The 23,664-nt window shown below is 39.0% G+C and overlaps 2 protein-coding genes across 6 annotated transcripts in view; both read left to right on the forward strand.

Annotated features, from left to right (window-relative positions):
- KATNA1 (katanin catalytic subunit A1) overlaps nt 1-23,664 on the forward strand; it is a 183,098-nt gene that overhangs the window by 140,410 nt on the left and 19,024 nt on the right. The window lies entirely within an intron of this gene.
- On the forward strand, nt 614-22,273 carry LATS1 (large tumor suppressor kinase 1). Of its 5 annotated transcripts, none has more exons than XM_018919929.3 (8): nt 614-899; nt 4,760-5,265; nt 7,310-7,460; nt 9,293-10,821; nt 15,390-15,972; nt 16,648-16,830; nt 17,046-17,152; nt 18,140-22,273. In XM_018919929.3, exons 2-8 carry the CDS (start codon nt 4,915-4,917, stop codon nt 18,653-18,655), a joined length of 3,420 nt encoding a protein of 1,139 aa, XP_018775474.1. In that variant the 5' UTR covers nt 614-899; nt 4,760-4,914; the 3' UTR covers nt 18,656-22,273. The 5 variants fall into 5 exon arrangements, with proteins under 5 accessions (XP_018775474.1, XP_030091753.1, XP_009093508.1 ...); XM_030235893.2 differs by having other exon boundaries at nt 7,310-7,445; XM_009095260.4 differs by having other exon boundaries at nt 615-899; nt 9,296-10,821.

Below are 23,664 nucleotides of genomic sequence, written 5' to 3' on the forward strand. Positions count from 1 at the left end.
TTTCGATTGAGCCTGGGTATTGAACCTGAAGGATGGAAAAACCTCTGTATTTGGGCAGGAACAGGTTAGTTATGAGGTGTTACATGGCATTATTTCCACCATAACCACTCTGGAGTGTACTTGAATTCTCGTTGGCGCGAGTGGCCTGGGTGTGCTGTGGCAGGAACACCTTACCTGATGCACATTCCGTGGGTCTGGCTGCAGGAGCTGGGAACAGGGCGGGCCTCCCTTTGCAGGGCAAGGTGTACTGAGTTGCCAATGAGCTCTTTGAAATTTATTTGAAATGCAAAAGATGGAAATGAAATGGATCACTCCCAGTGCTAACCGGTGGGTTTTCCTTCCTATTGTTCTGTAAGGAGTCCATCGTTCGGGCATCAGCTGAAACACGAGGCTCAGCGGAGCTTTCTCCTCCCCCATTAAAAGAAAATGGGAAAATTAGAAAATGGGAATTTGTCCGTGGTGCTCAGCACTGGGCCGGGAGAAGCCGGCCGTGCCCGGTAGTGCTGTGCAGCGCAGTGCAGCGCACTGTAGTGCTGTGCTGTGCAGTGCGGGTGCGCCGCCCGGGCGCGCAGGGGTTACAGGGCGCTGCCGCTCCCCGCCGGGGCGGGTGGGAGCCGCCGCTGCTCCATCCGGGAGCGGCAGGAGCCGCGCGAGGCAAGCCGGGATCTGCCCATATCCGGACGGCTCCGCGGCGGGGACACTGACAAAATGGCGGCGCCGAACTGAGCGGCCCGAGGCGGCGGCGGGCGCTGGCGGAGGGACCGAGCGGGCGCTGCCGGCATCGCCGAGGGGCGGAGGAAGGGCGGAAGGAAGGGAAGGGCCGCGGCCGGTCGGCGCTGCGCGGGCGGGGCCGAGCTCCGAGCGCCCGGGGCGCTGCCGCCGCCGCCTTCTCGCCTCAGGTAGAGTCCGCCGTGCGCGGGGCCGGAGGGGGGGTCGGGGCGGTAACGGGCCCGCTGCGGGACGCAGCCGTGGCAGGAGCCACCTCAGGTCACGGCCTGGGGCCGGCGAGGCGACAGAAGTGCAGGTGTCCCAGCGGGACACGTTCGGGATACTCGGCCCGGCGGTGAAACCCTCCTGGCCTGCGTGGTCCCGGGGAGGCCGGGTCCTGCTGTCCTGCAGCAATCCGTGCCGGCCTGAGCAGCGCGGCGAGGCTTTGGCTGCCCTGCAGTCGTTAGCAGTGAAGATCGCTCTGAGGTGCGCCTGAAATGACTCCTGCTGCTCCCGGGAGTACATGAATGTGTATGTAGAAGAGCTGGATCCTGCTAAATGAGATAGCAGAGCGAAGAATGGAAACAAACCGAGCGAATGCACAATGTTCCTAGTGTTCAGCTGGCCTCTGGTTCTTTCCAGCTCTGGCTTCTCTGACCATATGTAGTTGTGCGTATGTGCTAATTTCATGGTCCAGTTTTCTCCTTATCCTGTGAAAACTTTTAGCACTGGAAATGCATCCTTTGGGAAATGCTGTTGCAGCTCAATGACTTGTTGCCTGAAAGAAGAGCCTCCTTTAGTTGGTCTAAGCCAGGTCCCTACAAACTTAATTTTATGTCTTCTGAAGTTACTTTCTTTATCCCTATCAGTGAAGCATTGTGATTTTGTATAAAATAAGATGTTAGAATAAGTACGTGAGGGAGGGTACCTACATACAGTAATATGTGACGTTCACTACTCAGTTGGAAATACAGGCATTGAAAGTATTTTTATAAGGAATTTTAAAGTTAGATTCAAAGGTTGTGTATTTTTACCCTCAGAAAATCATGGGAGTCATTGACAGTTACATGTTGCCATTCAGAGCATCGCAGGCTGGTTTGGCTTGGAAGGGACCTTAGAGATAATCCAGTTCCAGCTCCCTGCGTCTAGACCAGGTTGTTCCAAGCCTCATTAGGCCTGGCCTTGAACACTTCTGAGCTTTCATTCAAGTACTTACTTATATAAGCTTTTATATAATCTTTTATGATTATAATATAAAAAAAAAAAAAAAACACAAGGTGGGCTTTTTTTTTCCCCTTACAGTTTGACCTGTAAAAGCAAATACTGTATTCCCATATTTTGAAAAGAGGTGAAACATTATTTTCTTCAACTCCTTTGGGGAAGAGAATTTAATCGGCAAAAACAGCTGCATTAACAAACAGATTATTTAGGGACACAAAACTACAGGAGGGAATAGACATCAGTTCCCATGGATACAGTTGGTGTTTGGTAGTTAGAAGTACAAAGTTGAGATCCATTTCTTACTCAGCAGTCAACACTCTCTTCTTTAAAATGTGTGCCAATGTCTATAAGCAGAGATTACTTGTGAATTCTGAGGTTCATATATAAAGCAAGGTGAACTGTAGTAATTCCTGTTTTCTGTAGGACTAATTTAATTTGTTTTCCAAGAACTAAGACTTAGTTTAACATGTACATGCTCGTACCCATCGGTGCTGCCAAAAGGAACAACCCACCAAAAAAAAAAAAGTTATTTATTTGGGTAAGTTCCTTAGCTTGGTTCATGCTGTGTGGCCTTACAAACAGTTACACTGTCTGTGGTAAGTGGTGGGAGATAAGTGGACTGGCTGGTTTACACTCCTAAACCTAAACTGCTGCTAAAGATTTAGAGTGCAGCTTTATTCTCCAAGACTGGTCCTGATTTATTATTTTAGTCTCCTGTTAATTTAACCTTGATTTCTCTTAAGGGGTGTTAGATTTATCTATCCCAGCTATCCGAGGTGTAACCATGAAGTGAATACTGCAATACCAGATGAAATTTGTAAAATATGTAGCTGCAAAACCCGTTTTCTCCTGAATTCCAGGCCTTTGGAATTTGTTAAAAACATATGTAGGGGTATTTTGTCAAGTTGTTACTTCATTTTATTTGGAAAAAGTTTCTTTGGAAAAAGTATTTTCAATGTCTTAAATACTGCATGTTTGGAAAATTATTTTGAAAGTGGCCAAAATTAAATTACATTTTAATAGCTCTCATGCTGTACTTTCTGCTGATTTCTGGATTTCTTAATACTTCGGGCAAAATTTCACTGTTAATTATTAAAATTCACTCATGTCTGATGATCTCTTCCTTATTCAGTGAGCACTAAAGAACTATATGCTGAAGGACTGTATTAAACGTGTAACTACCCAACTGCACTCAAGGTTTCAAAGCTATCACAGTGCAAAGAAGGATTGTGAATGCAGTTATACCCCTTAAGATGTAGCAGGTTTCATAAGAGAAATTCTGTTATTTCTAAAATGGTTTTCCAAGGAGAATGGGATTAAGTGGATATCTCTTAAGTGTTTCTTTTCACAGTCCTCATTTATGTATTACTTCCCAGCTTTCAGGTTTTTATTCATATATGTGTAGCATGAGTATTTAATTCAGATAATTTGCATGTGTTTCTGAGAGTTCTTTTTCCTATTAACTTGTCATATTCCTCCTCAATTTCTGAATCACTAATTGGTTTGTGACAGTGCAAGTGTTATAGAAATGAAATGTGAATGAAGAAAGAGTGACTTTTTTGTAGACTGTGTGAAATTTGGATACTTGCTTAATTTATGTCTAATATGAGAAACGTTTAGCAACACAGTAGTAAAGGAGTAGTGTGAGTTGAGCTTCAACATTTTTATTGCCTTTGAAGAAAAGACAGAGCTGAAACATTTAGTTTATTTTGCACTGCCTTAGTAACTGATCTTCTGTGAAGCAGTAGAGACTGACAAAGTTTAATTTCATGATACTCTGAAGAGGCAAATGCTCTGCAGTTTCTTCAGTGTTTCACTGTGGTTGCTTTGTCCTTTGCCATGCAGTTGCAGTAATAATTAGTGCCCAGCCTGAACACAGAGATTTGAGTTCTCTGCAGACATGGGGCTCTTTCCCTGATGAGTCAGCGCCTTCAAAATGCAAACGTTTTTTATTTGGCTTTTGGCAGAAAATTCTGTTTCCCTTACCAAATGTCATAGTTATGCTCTCAGCGAATTTGATGCTTGAGTTGTTAAACTATTTTACAGTAAAAAAAAAAAAAAATCTGATTAAAATTTTCTTTGTTTCTCTTCCTGCTCTCATTTTCCCTTATGTAAAATAAATTTTAAAATTACTTAACTCTTGACGAAGACTGGTTCAAGGAGACTTGAGCTAAGAGACTGTGAAAGCCTCAGAATCTGAACCCTTAAACAGATGCAAGTAGCAAATGATACAAGAAGTCATAAAGTTGCATATGATGAGCCAGGCAAATGTTTATTTTTAACAAATGTGACTGCTAGAGAACGGATAAAATCACTGTAATTACATGCTCTTACTGGTGTACTTTTCACTTCCATCTTTTGATGGAGCTGGATGTCGGAATCATTGAACAGCAAGGTTATTTGATCCATATCCTGGCTGACTGGGTAGTAGAGTTGGCTCTTCTAGCTACAAAGGTGTTGATGGGGAGAACATAGGTGACAAATGGACACAGGAGAGAGGAGAGGCAAAGAAGCAGTGCTGGCACACACCAGTGGTTCATATCTGCTCTCGAAAGCTTTGTCCACCACACAGAGCTCTTTTTACTATGCCCACATCCTTTGCAATTCAGGACTGTTTAGACTTGAGGCACCTAAAACATTAGTTGTTAACAGTTAAAAACCCAACATGGTTTGTAAATTAATTTGAGTGAATGCTGCCTGAAGAATTTGCTTAGCATGCTTTTAGTATCTGTGAAGGCAGTGCTGCATGTGAATGTTTCACTACTCCAGTGCTACACTGTGAATTTTTTTACTGCTCTGTTAAATGTGATTTGTTTTGTTTTATTAACAGAATAACAGTTTTGGGTTGTGACAAACTCCAGCACTACCGGAACCAAGATTTCATAGCGAAGAGCCACTGCTTTCACAAGTTCTGACATCAGCCAGTCTTCCTTGAATTCTGGTGTGTGCGAGTCCTTGGTGGAGGTTGCATATATACATGTTTTCATGAAGAGAAGTGAGAAGCCAGAAGGTTATAGACAAATGAGGCCTAAAACTTTTCCTGCCAGTAATTATACTGGCAGCAGTCAGCAGATGCTACAGGAAATACGAGAGAGCCTCAGGAATTTGCCTAAACCCTCAGATGCTGCTAAAGCTGAACACAGCATGGGCAAAATGTTACCTGAAGATCCTAGACAAGGCCGAAATCCCCCCAAATTTGTAACATATCATAAGGTTTTGCAGGAGATAAGAAACTCACTTTTGCCTTTTGCAAATGAAGCGACCTCAGCTGTCAAAGGAACATCAGAAGTTAATCGACAGATGCTGCAAGACTTGCAAGCTGCTGGCTTTGATGAGGTGAAGTGTTTTATTTTGAAGATTTGGTGTTCTGCTAGCTATAAACTATTAATGCATGTTGGTCAGGGCATGTTTGAACAGTGTGATAAGCAAAAAGCTTCAAAATATGGTAGATTTCTGATTAGGACATAAAACTGGTGATAGTGGGGATGTAGAAGAGGACTAGAAGGATTTAGAGAGACTTGGCTTTGTTTTTTTTTAGCATCTTGTCCAGATTGTTCTTATGTTGGAGATTGTTTTAATTATATAATTTTAGGCAGAGAGGACTGGACTCTCTAGAACATGGATTTTGCCTCTGATACTCAATTTTGGATTGTGCTCAGTTAAAATAGGTTGATAAAACATGGCCGTTCTGAATTGAAAGGCAATACCAAATATTTTGGAAAATAATCTGAAATGTGGTTTCCAGAAATGAAAAATAAACACTTACAGCTCCTGTGTTTTTATTGGGACCTGCACATCACATAAATCACACTTGTTTTCATGCCTTCTTTGTAAACCTGGGTACAAAAGCATGTTTAAAAAGAGCTAGCAAACCACTCTTCTTGCCAAAGGAAAAAGGCACAGTACCACAACAGGGATTAACTTTTCAGGCGTGCACTGCTTGCAATAGTGACCAGCTCATGAGTTCTGCTGTGTGTGATGCTTTGGTATTTACAGAGATCTACCTCTACCATGAGTAAGCTTCTCCAAAACTACCAACTGGCTTTTCTTCAGCAGCATCCCAGTGTCAAGTGCTGATAGTGGCTTTTCATGTTCCTTTCACTTGATCAAATGCACAGTCCAGACTGTGTGTCAGGAAGATAAATGATTTTTGTCATAATTTGCTCCAGCTCTGTGATTCCTTGCTGAGGTTGAGGAAGTTTTTTTGTTGTTGTTGTGTGGGATTTTGGGGCAAGGAGGGGTGTATGTTTGTTTTTTCAAAGTAGATTGGTTCTCAGCTCCATTTTTACAGATTTGAACCTGCAGCTGGTTTTGCAGACTGAAGGTTGTGGTATGTGGCTGGACAATAAATTAGAAAGGTATCTTAAGTTGGTTTTTTTGTTGAATCCTTTGTATCTTGAAGCCTTTCGCTTCTACCCTTTGTTCTTGGATACAACTGCAAATTCCCATGACACTTGTGATTATATGGGGCTTTTTTCAGGCATATTGCCAGCATAAGCCCTTTCTGCCATGTGTTAACCTACAGTTGTCTTGCCACAATAGCCCATATGGCACTGATCCACATACGTCCCTAGGAACAGATACAGCTGAAGTAGAAAAGCATTTTTCTTGGTTGAGAAGTTTCAAAATGTATTGATTTTATTTTTTTTTATTTTTTTTTTTTTTTTAACAAATGAAATATCAACAAACGTTCTTGTTATTTCACCCCCACCTCTCAGGTAGTAGGGAGCATTAAGGGGTAAATTGGAAGAGATAGATATCAGTAAGCATCAGGTGTGTGTATATAAGTAGTTTTTTATATATGTATGTATGTATAATAATCAGGGTAGAATGCTATTCATTGTAATAGGGTTTTTTATCCTAAACATCTCTCAGAAAATCTCTTTTGCTTGCTATGGTTCAAGTTAAATCCTCGTATGTTCTCTGTATAGTGATGGTCTTTAAGACATTGACTTAATTCATATCACACAGGTGACCAGATTTTTGAGCTGAAAATGCTATGTCTCCTTTTTCTAATGTTAGCTGGTCCATAAAGGTTGCAACAACTTTATTTTGTATAGGTTTTTTTATTATAAAGTCCTTTTTTAAGGGTTGTAAGACCAAACTGCTCTATGAATAGCAAGATGACATGATTTACATCAGACTGCAGTGCTTCAACTGGTTAGCTTTTCTTCTGAACATCCAGATTGCAGTACTATTTTGGATGGTCTCTTCTGGAGAAGACATTTTAAAATTAGTTCTGAAACAATTGAGAGAAATCAATACTTTGTAAAATTACTTTGGTGAATTTAGTGGAGGATATTTGGCTAATTAGCCATGATTTTTGGTATTTTTTGTGATTTTCTTGTAAATAATATTTTGTATACAATTTTCTCTTTAGGATATGGTTATACAAGCTCTTAGACAAACTAACAACCGTAGTATAGAGGCTGCCATTGAATTTATAAGTAAAATGAGCTACCAGGATCCTCGTCGGGAACAGATGGTTGCAGCAGCAGCAAGACCTGTAAACGCAGGTATGAAACCACCAGGTAGGTGTATCCATGGTGACTCAGTAACTCACTGAGTGTATTCTTATAGGTGAAACACAGAACATAGTAAATTTTGCCTTCACATGCTCACAGTAGAACAGAAATGCTGAGATACAGGTTTTTTTTGCCTTTAAAACCAGCATTTTATATATCTGATGTAATCCTTCTGAGAGATAGGCCCATTTGACTTGAGTTTCTTAAGCATTGTTTTATAACTGCATGGATTATTACTGTGTGTAAACATTTTTTAAACCAGGAATGGCATTCAGATCTCATTTTGGTAATTTCTGTTACCTTGCTGATGTGGTGCCTGTGTTTTGTTCTGTGTCAGTTGCCACTTAGAAGTAAGTGCTGAGCATTGAATTCTTCTTTAAATTTTTTGCCTCTCTTCACACACACTCCCACACAACAGCATTCTGTATGTGTGTTTTTGTGTATGTATTTGTCTGTGTGTGTATTTATATATCATATAACTATGATACTTGTATTTTAGGATGTGATGTTTCAGCATCCCTCTCTGCTTAATTTCCTGCTTGGTTCCAGCTTTTGTTTCTATAGTTTTTAAGGCAGGCTTCATGTTCTTAGAGATGTTAGAGGATGGACTTTGCCTTTACTAGCAGAGTCAGAATTGTGCCACTTGCTGTTATTGCTTTCTGAACAGATGCTAGCACATTTTTAATATGACTTGATGCCTTTTTAGTAGCATACACCTAAAAAAAGAGTAATTTTAAAATGCAGCAGACATACTGAACTTTTATAATACTAAAGTTGGGTGCTGAGCTGCTAGCACCAGGGTTAGATTTTAAATCAACAATATAGGTAGGAGGAAAAATTAGTCAAGAGTTGCAAAGAACAGCATCATTTTCCTTTAGTCTGTTAGGCAGGATTAGTTGGTGCTTGTATGAAGTTCATAGGTAAATTCCACCTTTTAGACATAGTTTTCATTGTTACCTGCAAAAATATAGTAATTAACATGTTCTTTAAGTGAGGACAGAGTGATTTTCAGAAATTAAAGTACTGCATGTGTTTACACATATTTTAGTGTTAACATTATAAAAACCACCAGTAAGACTACCTGCACCATCGGTTCCTTGTATATTTTGTTTATATGATGCAAAATAGCATCTGCAAAGTTAATGTATAGCAGGCTTTTGCTCTGTAAATTTTGCATTCATGCAGTTTTAATTTTTGCCTCTCTATCTACAACACTTTTACTCAAAAAGATAGAACTTTTAAAATTAAAGTACTTAGTCAAATTCTGCCTTATGGGAATATGACAAGTCTGGATGATCTGTATGCATATAAGGGTGCAAGCCTTGATTTTACAGCATTCAGTTAAATTTTAGTTTAAGAACACTAAGTGTTTTGCAAGTATTAACTGGAAAGGATAGCAACATAACATATTTTTCCATGCTATTAATTTTTTTTGCATTTGTGCTGAGCATTCTGAGAGTTTCTTGTACACGTGATTAAAAATACATTGTGTGATTAATATAATTTTGCACATTACCTTTTTTTTCAATTAAATTTTACATTTTTACTGAAGCAAAATACATTTTCAGCAAAACGATTTCTGAAAAATCCCTTTCTGGTGTTATAGTTTTATAGTTTCAATGTGGTTTTTTTTCCCTCTTATATGTACACTGAGCATATTAACATGCAGTGCTGTGTATTACTAGAAATAGTTTTCATATGAAGTACAGTGGATTATATTGCGTCAGAAAATTCAAGTCCTGTTTCTGTAGTAATTAACACAGAAGAAGAAAATATTCAAAGCAGTAAATAGGAATAGTCTCCAATAATGTAAATGCTGTGTTTTCTTCTTGTGGAAGCAGGGGCTGTCCAGCAGTCAGTAAACCGCAAGCAGAGCTGGAAGGGTTCTAAGGAGTCCCTGGTTCCTCAGCGGCACGGCCCTTCCCTGGCAGAGGGTGTGGTTTATCGCTCGGAAAGTCCCAGCTCACAGCCTGATGTAGGAAGGCCATTATCTGGATCTGGCATTGCGGCGTTTGCTCAGGCTCATCCCGCCAATGGACAGAGAGTGAATCCCCCACCTCTACCGCAGATAAGGAGTGTCACTCCTCCTCCTCCACCTCCTCGGGGGCAGACACCCCCTCCAAGGGGAACTACTCCTCCACCTCCTTCCTGGGAGCCAAATTCTCAAACAAAGCGGTACTCTGGAAACATGGAATATGTCATCTCCCGTATTTCTCCAGTGCCACCAGGAGCATGGCAGGATGGTTATCCACCTCCACCTATGAATCCTCCTCCTATGAATTCATCCGCACAGGGTCAGAGAGGCATGAGTGCTGTCCCCATTGGCAGGCAACCAATAATCATGCAGAGTTCTGCCAACAGCAAATTTAGTTTTCCCTCAGGAAGAGCTGGAATGCAAAATGGCAATTGTCAGGCAGAATTCATAGTTCACCAGAATGTGGTGTCTGGAAATTCAGTGAGTCGCCAGCCACCCCCGTACCCAATGAATCCAACTAACAGGCAGAGTCCCACAGCACTACAGATGCAGGCAGGAGGATCTGCTCCTCCTTCAGCATACACCAATGGGAATATTCCTCAGGCAATAATGGTGCCAAACAGAAACAGTCACAACCTGGAACTTTACAACACAAATGTGGCTGGAATACCTGCATCCTGGTCACAGCCTTCCCCCGTGCAGCCGCAGTCGTCGCCGGGCAATGGGCATGACATGCCTGCGTGGCAGCCCAGTATTCCCGTGCGCTCAAACTCCTTCAACAACCATCACGGCAGCAGGCAGAGTCACTCGGGCAGCTCCCAGCCTTCGGCCACCACAGTCACAGCCATAACGCCAGCTCCCATTCAGCAGCCAGTGAAAAGCATGCGAGTGCTGAAACCAGAGCTACAGACTGCCTTGGCACCCACTCACCCTTCCTGGATGCCGCAGCCCGTGCAAACTGTTCAGACCATTCCCTTCTCCGACGGTCCCTCCAGCAATATGGCAGTTATGTCTGCTGTTGCAGAGGCTCCAAATTACCAGGGTCCCCCACCACCTTACCCTAAACACTTGTTACATCAGAATCCTTCTGTCAATCTGTATGAGGCAGGACCCAAGCTCAACAAGGAGGAGCCACCTCCTTTATCCAGGGAGGATGAGAATGAAAAGAATTACGAATGTGTTGATTCAACAGATAAAGAAAAGAAACAAATTACAACCTCACCTGTTCCTGTTAGAAAAAACAAGAAAGATGAAGAAAGAAGAGAGTCTCGCATTCAAAGTTATTCCCCTCAAGCCTTTAAATTCTTCATGGAGCAGCATGTGGAGAATATACTCAAGTCACACCAGCAACGTTTGCACCGGAAAAAACAGCTAGAGAATGAAATGATGCGGGTAAACTCTTCCTTCTTTCTAAATATATGACTAAACTCTTCTTGTATTACTTTTATAAGATATATCTTAATTGTAGAATTAAATAGTACAGATAATTAGAAGATTTAGAACTTTAGTACTGAAATCTATTTTTAATCTCTGTATTTGAGATGTGGCAAGTTTCTTCCATGTCTTGTTTATGTATTTAATTTTCTTCTTAGAAATTGATTTTTAAGTAGAGTTTTTAGGATGTCTAAAGTAATTTATATGGTCAACATACAGTAAGGTAGCAGAAGCAAAACAATTGTTACATGAACTGAGATGTAGCTACATGGCTCATCGCTTTTTGTTATGGATTCTACTTAATCCTGATTTTTGAGTTATAAACAATATTTTAATGATTTTTAAAAATATTTATATTTTTTTAAACTAAGTACTGAAGGTACAAGCAAACTTGTGACAAGTTGCAGGCTGGCTAGTGCTTTTATATAGACATGCAAACAGTAATATTATTTACATTCTGAAGTTTGTTATTAGTAGGAATAGTTTTTTAAAGTTCAAATAAAAACCATTTAAAGGTTAGTTGGTTTTTTTTAGAATGAAAGAGATGGTATCTTTTGTCTAATTATTTTGTAATCTGCACTGTAAATGTATCTGTTTTTCACATGTATCTCTTTTATAATTATGCCCTTCAAGAGCAATTGAAGGGCATAATTATAAAACAGATACATGTGAAATCAACTTTTTTGTGCCTGCGTGGAGTCAGTGGTCTATTTCTAGAGTTTCAGTGTTCTGTTAAACCAAATCTAAAGGGTAAAAACTAGAGCTGATAAACATATGTCATTTCAAAAGAGAAAACAGTGGGAAGTAATGAAACTAAGATTTGCAGAAAGGTGAAATTGAGATGAGTCACACAAATATATTTCTTAACAATTGTAGTTGAAAGTTTGACATAAATATAATGTTCTTTATATTTATTCTATGAGAGTATGTATTTGGCTTATACCACTTTCTTGACATGCTTTTTTTTAAATCTGTGTTTTCTTACTTTTTGAAAATTCTTACTGTAAGTGTTTGCTTAATCACGAATATGTAAATGTTAGCAAGATTTCATCCTGGAACTCTTACTAGATCTTTATTCTTAGTCTTCTCTCTTTCCTTTTTCACTTCACTAACAGCTGATTTAAACTGTTAAGGTGTGGGAAGCTTTCCTGAACTCTGTAGCCTCCATCCCTGTGTAGACAAGTAAGATTCTGAAGCCACAGTGTTTCTTAAGAATAGCATGATCCCTTTTTAGAGGGCTTTGCATGCAACCCTGCATCAAAATTAAGCATGAATTTATTTTGGCTATTTTTGAGTACTTAAATGTACGATTATAATTAATGTTGATTTGCAGACTTCACTTTCCCTTCTTACTGTGTTGTATTCTGTAGTATCTCAGAATAAGTATTACTTATATAAAAGCACTGATAAACTTCTCTTGATATTTTTCTTGTTCTTTTAAAGCACCTTAGTAGGAGTATTTTATAATATTTATAATATTAATGCTAGAGTTTTAATAGTTTATGCTGGATTTAAAGCTGGGATGTTTAATGACAGGCTGGAGGGTGGAAGATGGGTTATTATGCTTCAGCATACCTCTCCTTTTTCATAAGCATACAGGAGAGGAATGCCACGACAATAAAGTATATTTTGGACCTTCATGAGAAGGAGAAAGGGAAATTATTTATTTTCAGAAAGTTTTAAGAAGATTAAGCAAGTATTGAATCCCTTCTTCTCTGCCCTTTGAGTTTTGAAAGAAAAAACCTCAGAATGCACCTGTGAAAATACCTGCTTTCACCAGATGCTGTATTTCTAGCATATGTGACATATTTCTGTGGTCTCCTAGGAGTTGAGTGGTCTCAAAAGTGTTTGATTTAGATGTGTGAGTCTGGCCAAGAGTTATAATAGGTGTCTTTTCCTGCAAAGAGAAGCTTAAGTCATCCTTTAAGGCACAGCAAGATGAGAAGGAAGCAAAATGAGAGCAAACTGTGTGATGATAGAGAGCTTGTCAGGAAAGTTCTGGTGTCTGACATCTTGAAATAATTGGAAATACACATGCAGAAAGGTTTGTTCAGCTGACAGTTTGTTAATTTTTGGTAAATACTGAAGCTGAGGAAGAGTTCTAGGGAAAATACAGTAGTTCAGAGAGAATGTAATTAAGTGGATGACGGAAAAATGAAGGTGGGTTGAGGAAAGAGATGACAAATTGTAGTACTTGGGCTAGTTTTTTACTATAAAATGGTTCAGATGCAAGAGCTAGAGAGCAGGTAGAAGAAAGCAAAGCTTTCCAAAACCAGGATTTTGGAGACTCTTTGTATATCTTGCAGAGATTAATTATTGTATTGAGTCTCACTCCTAGGGGTTTGTTGGCATCTAGGTTTTATTCTTTGCTAGCTTTGTCAGTGATGGGTGGGGTTCAGTTTGTGTCAGCTGGGTCTGTACTGAGACAAGCTTTAGGATTCAGGTGGTCCTTAAGAAGGTGACCCACCATTGTCTGAACTTTACCAGGCTCAGGTCTTCAGCTGTCTTCTTGACATTTCTAAGTCTTAAAAAAGTCCTTCCTTCTGTGTTGAAGTGTGCCTTAAGCTGTTCATTTGTGGAAAACTTCAGATGTTTCTGTCTTGGAAGACACAGAAGTTCCTGCAATAAGACAATTTTTTGATTCAAAACATGTAGTTGAACCTATTTCCCACACCAGTCTTGAAACTACAGCTAACCAGTCCTAACTACTGCCTATCTGATGTCTACAAAAAATTTTGTCTCAAATTTGAGACAGCCCTTCCCATTTCAATCCTACCAAATTTGAATAACTTGTGAAATTCATTTGCGTAGACAAGCATATTGCATGCATTTTCCAAATTCCATCTCCTTTGGATCCATTTTTGCTGTGATGCCTGTAAGAAGTTTTATGTTTTCTAACAGTATTTTCTTTAATTTAAGGTGACATTAGTAACCTGTGAAAGCATTTTTAAGATACTGAATGATATCTAATTGAATTTTTTTGGCCTTTTTTGTCAGTTGCATCTATTAGATTTTGTTTCAAGTTATGTTGAAAGTCAGTCAAGGCCAAAGTCATCTATTAACATACAGTCTACACAGGCCTAGACTAGTTACATAGTCCTATTGATGGTTCTGAATACTGCTATGCAGACAGTATCTCACATATTTCAAGCTTTAAAGAGATGGAAGCAGCAAGATTTGGTATCAAGAATCAGTAAGATGTTACAGTACGAAATGGAAAGCTTTTAGAATAGTGCTTGTGCATGAAAAAATAAGGAAGCGTGCTATAGGTTGAACTTGGAAATCATTGGTGTGGGATGGTGATTTCAAGCCCGGTAGGCAGATAAAATAATTGAGATGCTGTGACAAAGGTAGCATATAGTAATTTGAAAATGCTGTCAGAAAACAAAAGAATGAATGAACATCAGGCTATGTGGTGAGTGTCACAGAGAAAAAATATAAAAAAATTGAAGACAGAGTCTATTCACATTACAACAAAGAAGGATTATTCTAATTCCACGCCCTGAAATTTGCCAAAAAATGGCAGCAGAATTGGATGGGACTCTTAAGGGAATTGAAACCAGTGAAAATATACTGGGAGGGCATGCAGGTTGGAGTCCAACAAGAGTCATCAATGTGGTTCTTGTAGATAAGAGTTTCCACGCTGTAGGTGATGAGTTGTGTGTGGTCTGTGAGTGTTTCAGCTGTCAGAAGGTTGGTGGCATTGGCTAGAAAACCAGGGATGTTCAGTCAAGATAGGGATATGTATGCAGATAGGAGACAAGAAAAGATGCTGTTGGGAGGAGTGAGCCACTTCAGGAGGTGCTTTGCTCAGCTGGTTCCTAGGTACAGTGGAGAGCAGTGGTGAGAGTGTGAGTGAAGCCCTGTTAGAAAGGGGTGTGCTATATGATAAGAGGGAATATCAGTTGGTCCAGGCATGTGGCAGAGGTGTGGGCAGGCAGTAGGAAGCAGTGCCAGTAGGATGTGTTTTGGGTAGCTACACGTGGAAGTGAGAGAGTGAGAGGGAATGCATACTTCCTCCTGCAGCTGAAATTCTAGAGCATGGTCCGCAAGTTCAGTGACTTCTGCTCCAGTTAGTCTGCCTTTCCCATGGCAGCTCCTTAGCCCTCAGCAACTTACAGCTCCTAGACATGTCTTGGCTTTCTTTAACCCTGTAAAGAGAATCAGGGAGGCAGCTGATGCACGCTGTTACTCAGATATATTATTTGCAGTGGTTTTTATCAGTAATTTGTAAATTACCATTCTTAAGAATGTAGTAGTCCCTTCTCTAGAACCTCCTGGTGCATGGCACCTTGTGCATTTTGCTGTTGAAAATGATCACATTTCAGTTTTTTATCACTCCTGTATGTTTTCATAGAATCCTAATGTGTAAATTAAAACAAAACCAAATCCCTTTAAGTAGTGTTTCTTGTGCTGTGTATAAGTATTTGGTTTGCTTTGCCTAAGCCTTGTAATTAATTATGAGAAGATTGCCAAGAATTAAGAGTACTGTTCACTCTTCAGATTTAACTCTGTTTGCTGCACAGGTTGGATTGTCACCAGAAGCCCGGGATCAAATGAGGAAAATGTTGTGCCAGAAAGAGTCAAATTACATTCGGCTAAGAAGAGCTAAAATGGACAAGTCAATGTTTGTAAAAATTAAAACCCTGGGAGTTGGTGCATTTGGAGAAGTTTGCCTAGCAAGGAAGGTGGATACTAACGCTCTATATGCAACAAAGACTCTGAGGAAAAAAGATGTCTTGCTTAGAAATCAAGTTGCTCATGTTAAAGCTGAGCGGGATATCCTTGCAGAAGCTGATAATGAATGGGTAGTTCGCCTGTACTATTCATTCCAAGATAAGGACAATTTGTACTTTGTAATGGACTACATTCCAGGAGGTGATATGATGAGTCTCCTAATTAGAATGGGTGTCTTCCCAGAAAACCTGGCACGGTTCTACACAGCAGAACTGACGTGTGCAGTTGAGAGTGTTCATAAAATGGGCTTCATCCACAGAGATATTAAACCTGACAATATCTTGATAGACCGTGACGGTCATATCAAACTGACTGACTTCGGGCTCTGTACTGGTTTTCGATGGACCCATGACTCAAAATACTACCAGAGTGGTAAGAGAGATACAAGTATTCTTTACAAGGAATTAATTTATAAATGAGTAGAAAGATGACTGTGCTGTTTCCTTTATGAGAAGGTATAAGTAGGCTTTTCAAAATCATACTTGATTACTTGAAACAACAGCTAAAGAAAAAGGTGGAATGAAAGAGAAGTCACAGTTTTGAGAGTGGTGAAATACAGATTATGTGATAACTTGTTTTTGGTTTCCAAAAATAAAAACACACCTTCAAAAACAAGGTTTAAATTACTTCTGATTAGTTTTTCTCAAAATGTTAGATATTTTAGCCCAGACTGTTATGCAGTCTCTGGTGAGATGATAAAGATTTAAAATCTGATTTTTTCTTTTTTTTTTCTTTTTTTTTTTTTTGCGATTTAAATGTTAGCGGTTTATGTTTACTCAAATTTTAAAACAATATACACCTTATACACCCAATGTAGTGATGTTAAGAAAAATCTGAGAAGTATCGAGATCGGTGTTTTCTCGGAGTTATGTCAAAAATTTGCTTAAAAAAATTACGTCCTCAGAGTTTGGTATTTTATATCATAAACAAAAATCAACATCTTGATGGTCTTGTAACACGGAATGTTAATGGATAAAGAAAATTTCATATTAGATAAGAACTAAAGTAATCATCCTCAGTTTTGCCATCCTTGTCACCCCATGGCAGGTGATCACGCCCGTCAGGACAGCATGGATTTCAGCAGTGAGTGGGGTGACCCGGCCAACTGCAGGTGTGGGGATCGGCTGAAGCCGCTGGAGCGCAGGGCTGCACGGCAGCACCAGCGCTGCCTGGCCCATTCCCTGGTGGGCACACCCAACTACATTGCACCTGAAGTGTTGTTACGAACAGGTAATGAATGTGGTTTTGTACTGCGGTCTCACTGCAAAGTGGCTGGTACTCAGGTGTCCTGCTTCACTTCTCCCACACTCCCCCTTCTCCCCAGGATGAAAATAAACAAAAAAATAAATAATTGTTAATATGGAAATCTTAAGTATTGAATTCTCTTCTGAACTTTTTTGTTCTTAATACAAAGGCTTGACTACTTTATTTGAACTTTATTTCAGGTTACACACAGTTGTGTGACTGGTGGAGTGTTGGAGTAATTCTCTTTGAGATGCTAGTGGGGCAGCCTCCATTCCTGGCACAAACGCCACTGGAAACACAAATGAAGGTAACTTTAAAAATCTGGTATTAACAGTCTGAAAAAGGCTTGAAACTTACATAGTCTTACTAATTTGTAGTGAAAACAAAGGTGATGTTTGAGGGCACTGCCTATCCAAGCATGTTATAAACTAAAGATTTTAAACTTTACGTTACTGTGGAGGTGCACTTAATTTATAAAGAGACTTCTAGAATCACATTTGTAACTTTTCTGGCCATACATGTCAAACTAAAAACATGTCAAAATAAACATGTCAACTAAAAATCACATCTCATCTCAGCCTTTCACTGTTTGTATCTGTTCCAGTTGTTGTTCCCTTTCCCTCTTCCAGTATCTATGTGTTTTTTTCTCATCTCTTGGCTTCCATGCCTGTTTGCCTGCAGAGGATTTCCTTTGGTGATGTACGTGCAGGTGCTTAGCATGGGAAGGTGGAGGAGCAGCAGATGACTGCCTGCTCAGGGCTACTGACAGCTCAAAGCCTTTGGTCCCTTCCTTCCTGAGCCCCTGCTGTTTCAGAGAAAGCATCAAAGCAGCCTTCTGCATGTGTCATTTTTTTTGTAAAATTGCATTCAGGTGCCTTAAATGTAGTGCAGTATTGATTTTTGATTTTTTTTTTTAACTTGAAATCTCTTAGGTTTTACAGTACATCATATAACTCAAAATTCATCTGCCTCATCTGTTCAGGATTGTAAGACATGTGCCTAATCTCAGGTCCCAGATTTTATGGTATCTTTGTTGGTTTATAGCAGGGGTCTTCCATGCCTGACTCTAGTTTAGATTTGGAATGTGAATAAACTTTGCCTGCATTTTGCCAGATTTCCAGACAAAATATTTTTCATCTTTCTGAAAGAGCAGCTTCGTGTTTTCCCCTCTACCGTGAAAAACCTTAGACATACTGAATTATTTCTTTGTGGTCATTTGTTTTGTTTCATTGTTTTAATGTATTTTTCCTTTTTTTGAAATTATAAATAAATAACACATCTTCTTGCTTTTAAGGTTATCAACTGGCAAACCGCACTTCATATTCCACCTCAGGCTAAATTGACTCCAGAGGCCTCCGACCTCATTATTAAACTCTGTCGAGGGCCAGAAGATCGTTTGGGCAAAAACGGTGCAGATGAAATAAAAGCTCATCCATTTTTCAAAACAATTGATTTTTCCAGCGATCTGCGGCGACAGTCTGCTTTCTACATTCCCAAAATTGCTCATCCTACGGACACGTCAAACTTTGATCCAGTTGATCCAGATAAATTGTGGAGTGATGATGATAAGGAGGGAAACAGAAATGATACCCTCAATGGGTGGTACAAAAATGGAAAACATCCTGAACACGCTTTTTATGAGTTCACCTTCCGAAGGTTTTTTGATGACAATGGCTACCCATACAACAATCCAAAGCCCATTGAGTATGAGTATGGTAGTTCCCAAAACTCAGAACAGCAGTCAGATGATGATGATGATGATGAACAGGCAAGTAGAGGAGTTCAGAGTCGTGATCTGGTTTATGTTTAGTAGAGCAGTAAAGGTCAAAAATTAAATAATAAATTCTGCAGCTTTAGATTTTGAAAAGTCTCTTCCTTTAAGAGAACTGAAAGATTGCTAGGGTAAATATGTGCACACTTCTTTTTAAATGCTAAAAAAAATATTTCTTCACTTTCCCTCTCTGTACATTTTGTTTCCCTAGAATACAGAGAAATCCTTCTTGAGAATTAATTTATTCCAGTGATGTTAATTGTTTAATTTAGAAAAGATTTGATGTTAGGTTAAAAAAAAATCACTTGAATATTGTTATTGGTCCTCTGTACTCTAAGTACTCAAAATAGGAAATAGTGATTTTTTTTCCCTAAGATGCCTGGTATCTATTTATACATATAGTGAATAATTTTAGAGAACAAATCTCTGCTTCAGAATTTTTAATCACAGTTTTTCCATGCATTGACCAAATATAAAACCTACTTTACGCTAATAAAGTTCTCCGATACATTTCTAAAGACAAAAAAAAAAAAGGCTGCTGTACCCTCACTTCTCACTGTATTTAGCCTTACTATTCACAGTGTTGGAAAAACAGCCCCCTAGCTGCTGAAATGTTTCCAGCTGCTGTGGGAGTGGCCTAGTTCTCAGCTTTGAAACAAAAAAGTGTCAGTCTTGGCTATAGTATGATTGTAAGATGATAAAATACTAGAACAAGTATTTTATTACATAGTAATTGGATTTGATCCTAGTAACACTGTAGCATGTGACTGGTACTCTTAAAGCAGGAGTGCTCACTCAGAAACAACTTGATTGTCTCTTGTCATCAGTTCTATAGATGTAAGAGGAAAAGAAGCCTTAGAAACAACACTTTCTGAAATCTAGTTCAATTTTCTGACTACAACCAAACTGTAAAGTGTGTACAGTGCTGCTTTAGTTGGAATTTTTAGTTTGAAAAATAAATTTTAGAGTAGTATATTTATGATAAATTTGAGATAGTAATGGGAAAATATTCTAAATTATGATTTTTGAGACTTGTGGAGACCCATTTGCCTTGGCTGGAACAGTTTGCTCCTGGTTACACAGGCACTGAGGAGAAGGGCTGTGCATGGATCTGTCTGAGCTGGCAGTACAGTTTAAATGCTCTGTCTTTCACCGCCTGGTTCAGAACAGAATTCGGAACTTAGAGCTGTGCCTGCTGCCTTCTGCATCAGTTTCCATAATTTCCAGCAGCAGATGCTCAGGTAGCTCCTAGGGTCTCATGGAGCGTACTGAGCCTGTTGAGGTTATCTGGAGCAGGGATGGGAGCATCACTCTAAGCAGCTTCACTGAGACAAGACCAGGAGTTAAGTGTTGAAAGGCAGAAATGGTTTTGCCACTATCCTTCTTTTTCCTAAAATAAACACAGTGGTAAAAAAGAATGCACTATTTTTAGTAAACTTAGTGTCTTTTGAAACATTTCTTCTATGTTGGAATTTAATTCCAATGGATAATCTAATAACATGCATGTAAGCATTACTGCTTTCCTAAATTATTATTTGTGCCATTGCACTGGCATTGCAACTATCTAAACAACATGAAATTGGTGTTCATAGCTGTTCTTGCAGCCAACATCAGTTACCAGTTGACTTTTCTCACCAGGCTGGTTTGTTTGCTTATGGCCATTTGTTCTCTTTCTGTGCTCCAGTCCAGTGTCTCTGTTTGTGCCAGTGCAACTGTCTCTAGTGTTGTCCTAAATACTGGATCACTGAAGGAAGTGCTTGTTGGTTAGCATTTGGAGTTTCCTTTCTTGTTAGTGTGGTAATTTGAGCGATCCAGTTTCTGGTGTGGTCCAAAAATGATTTTTATTGACATAACTGAGGGAACTGCAGCCGGTTGGCAGTGAGGAAGCTTCTTAAACGTACTTTGTCGCAGAAGGAAATGTTTGTGGAAGTTCACCCCTCTGCTGTGAAGTGTTTATAATGGTTAGAAGATGGTTATGAGAAGTTTTTTTCTCAAACAAGTAGTTAGTTCGTTGCTTACTATAATGAAAATGAGTTTGCAGCTTAATAAAACAATTCCTGTTCTGCCTTTCCCACAGCTGTTGAAATAGAGTAGCTTTTAAGATTGATTTCATTTAGCTTAATTATTATAAAATGGCTGCAGTGCATAACTGCTTCATTTTATATATTATGTAAAAAAGATTGCTTTTCATGTAAATAAACTTTAAAGATTATCCTCCTTCATATTAAGTATCCCAGTAAAACTGGTCTACTTGTCTTGGAGCAAAGTATAATATATTGCTGGTTAAAGGTAATTTAATCAAGCCTGCCTCACCATTTTTGAAGTGCAGAGAAATTAATGTCAATTCATTAAACTGACTCTTAAAATTGCCTTTTCATCTGAGTATATCTCTCCTCTGCCTGCACTATACTATGGTGTATTCCTGTTTAATACTATTACTGATCCTAGGCAGTTTAAAAATAATTCTACAAAAGAATAAATAAGTGTCCTGTAAAGGCACCATTGGTCTAAAAAGAAAAACCAATTGCATTTATTAAAGGAAATAATTGATTCTTTTAAGGACGTGTCCAAGTACTGAAATATTAAATACTCTTTTGCCTTTTATAAACAAATACAGGAAGTGCTCACAACTTTAGAATTTGGTAGATGCTTCTGGCGTTATCTAATGTCATGTGTTAGAAGTTGTAATGTTCCTTGTTTGAATTTCGCCACCTATATGCTGCAGTATTATGAATTTCCTTGCAAAAAGTGCAGTTCATTACAGTCCAGGTTCTCCTCTAACAAAGTTAGTTACACATGAGTGTTGTCAGAGCTCTCCAGCATACTCTGCCTTACCCATGTTTTGAAACTTGACGTTTCATACATAGATTCAGAGTCTGTTGAGATTCTTCATAGTTGCTGCTTAAAACATGGGTGTTTCACTGGTGACCTACAATGGGGATTGGTTTGTACAGGCAGTGGAGAAGAGAGGCTCCTAGCCAGCAGCTGTAGAATTCTGCAGTGAGTTTTAGTTCAGGTTACCTTTACTTTGTAAAGCATGAAAACAAGTTTCTCTTTTATGTGCCCTTGTATACATATTAATTGTATTTATAAAATGTTCTATAATCCTATTACTTGTACTGTAAATACTATTTGATATTCAGTGGCATTCTATCCTCGGGCAGGCCCTCTTGCTGTATCTTTTCTATCCTCAATTTGTAATAGAATCTATAGAATTTATGGCTAGAAAGTCTCTTTGAGACTGATCTTCTGCTGTTGCAAAAACTGTGAGTGGGAATGATTTATTTAGACTCCTTTTAATATTATTCAGCTGATAGGCAGTGCAGTGGGTGGGTTCTTAGATTATGCTGCTGTCACTGAAGATATAGGCTTTTGTTTCAGATGTTGTGGGTGTTTCAGATCAGACCTTTAAATCTGTTTGCTTTATTTCAGCCAAAGCAGAAAAGGTAATGAATTGGGTCAATGTCATAGTAAAATGTTTTGAATGCCTTAAGATGGTCGTGATAAAGGCACTATTCAAGTTTACTGATTTATATATATCTACATAGATATATATAGACATACTCTGTGTGTATATGTATATATAATGTCCTTTTTGTATTATAAGACTGTCAGTTCTTTTGGATTCTCCTATTAAATGCATAGACCATCCCACAATTCTGCCAAAGTGGATCATTCATTTATTCTGTATCTAGCTGGTAAATGTAACAATTTCACATTATCTCATGGTAAATGTAACAATTTCACATTATCTCATGACCATAGTAAGTTATTCACTGGGTTTTTGAGTATTTACTTGTCTCAGTCCTGACCTGAGCATCCCCTTTTGCCAGGTCTCTGCATTCCTGCAATCCCAATACATGTGTGCCATGTGATCTCTGAATGCACATTTGGGTCTTAAGGGCTTATGGGGTGCTGGCTTGGACCATGATCTCCAAGACTCCTGATGTTCGTATGAAAGGAATGTGCATCTTTGCTGACTTTTTCCAGTAGGTACACTGGAGCATCCATCCAGGATTGCCAGGTTTCCAGTTTGACAGTGCCCAGCAGTTGAGCAGTGGAGACTTCCTTGCCCCTGCTGACTGAACACACAGCATGTGTGTTTGACCTGGGGGATGGGATGTGAGTGTGTGGTGGCACTGACACCTTCTTAAAAGTTATTTTAGAATAAGAGAAGGAATTCCAGCTCTCATGAGCAGCCTGAGTTATGGGCTACTGGTAGTCAGTTACATTCCTGAGTTATAAAAACTGTTCCTGTTTTCTCAGAATTGGTTTCTGTAGTGTAACACTTGATGGAATAATAAACCCCACACTGGATCTTTATAAGAAGTGAAAATTGCATCCTTATTTTGGCTATTCAGACATGAAATATAAACATTAGTTGCCCAATTGCATTTATTTTTCTCTCCTCCTTTGCATCCCTCCTCTACAAGTCCTGTTTATGCTGCAACAGCTCTACTGTTTAACAATAAAACGGCACAAGTGTAAGAGCAGGAATGCTATTGTACTTGGCTGTCACCTCATGTTTGTAACCTGTTCTTAAAAGTATACATGTTGATGTTCAAGAGTTCAATTTGTTGGTGTTCGTTCCATGTCTTCTGCTGCCTCTTTCATCAAAATAAGTAAATATTATTAATTACTATTATTATTTTTTATTATTTATTATGCATACATTATGTGCTGTGAAGCTGTTCCTTAAGAGGGCAATGTATCACAGCTTTCATCTGTATTTGTCTTTGTGAAAATCGCTGCATATCTCAAAGTGCTAAAGCAGAAACTAATGTGTTATTGGAGAGACTTGATTTATATCCTAATTTTTCTACACTTGGGGAGGAGGTTGTGGAATTCTTTATTCATTTATAAAGGGGAGAAAGGAAATTCCTTCAGCTCTCATCAACCAAGTGATGTGATACTTAAAATTTTAGAAACTCATCAGCAGCTTTCTGTGTCTTTACAGCAGAAGTAATGTAGGAATGGTTGATTTAAACCATTGAAGGGATAGACTAAAACTGCCAGTTTAAGAATGGGTAGAAATAGAATAACAAGAC

Source organism: Serinus canaria, chromosome 3, assembly GCF_022539315.1.
Source record: "Serinus canaria isolate serCan28SL12 chromosome 3, serCan2020, whole genome shotgun sequence".
In the NCBI taxonomy this organism is placed as follows: domain Eukaryota; kingdom Metazoa; phylum Chordata; class Aves; order Passeriformes; family Fringillidae; genus Serinus; species Serinus canaria.

Coding starts and splice junctions, on each gene's coding strand:
- LATS1 (XM_018919929.3), top strand. CDS start 4,915: ATGAAGAGAAGTGAGAAGCCAGAAGGTTATAGACAAATGAGGCCTAAA. Junction 7,461..9,292: donor CGCAGGTATGAAACCACCAG/GTAGGTGTATCC, acceptor TTCTTGTGGAAG/CAGGGGCTGTCCAGCAGTCA. Junction 15,973..16,647: donor CTCAAAATACTACCAGAGTG/GTAAGAGAGATA, acceptor ACCCCATGGCAG/GTGATCACGCCCGTCAGGAC.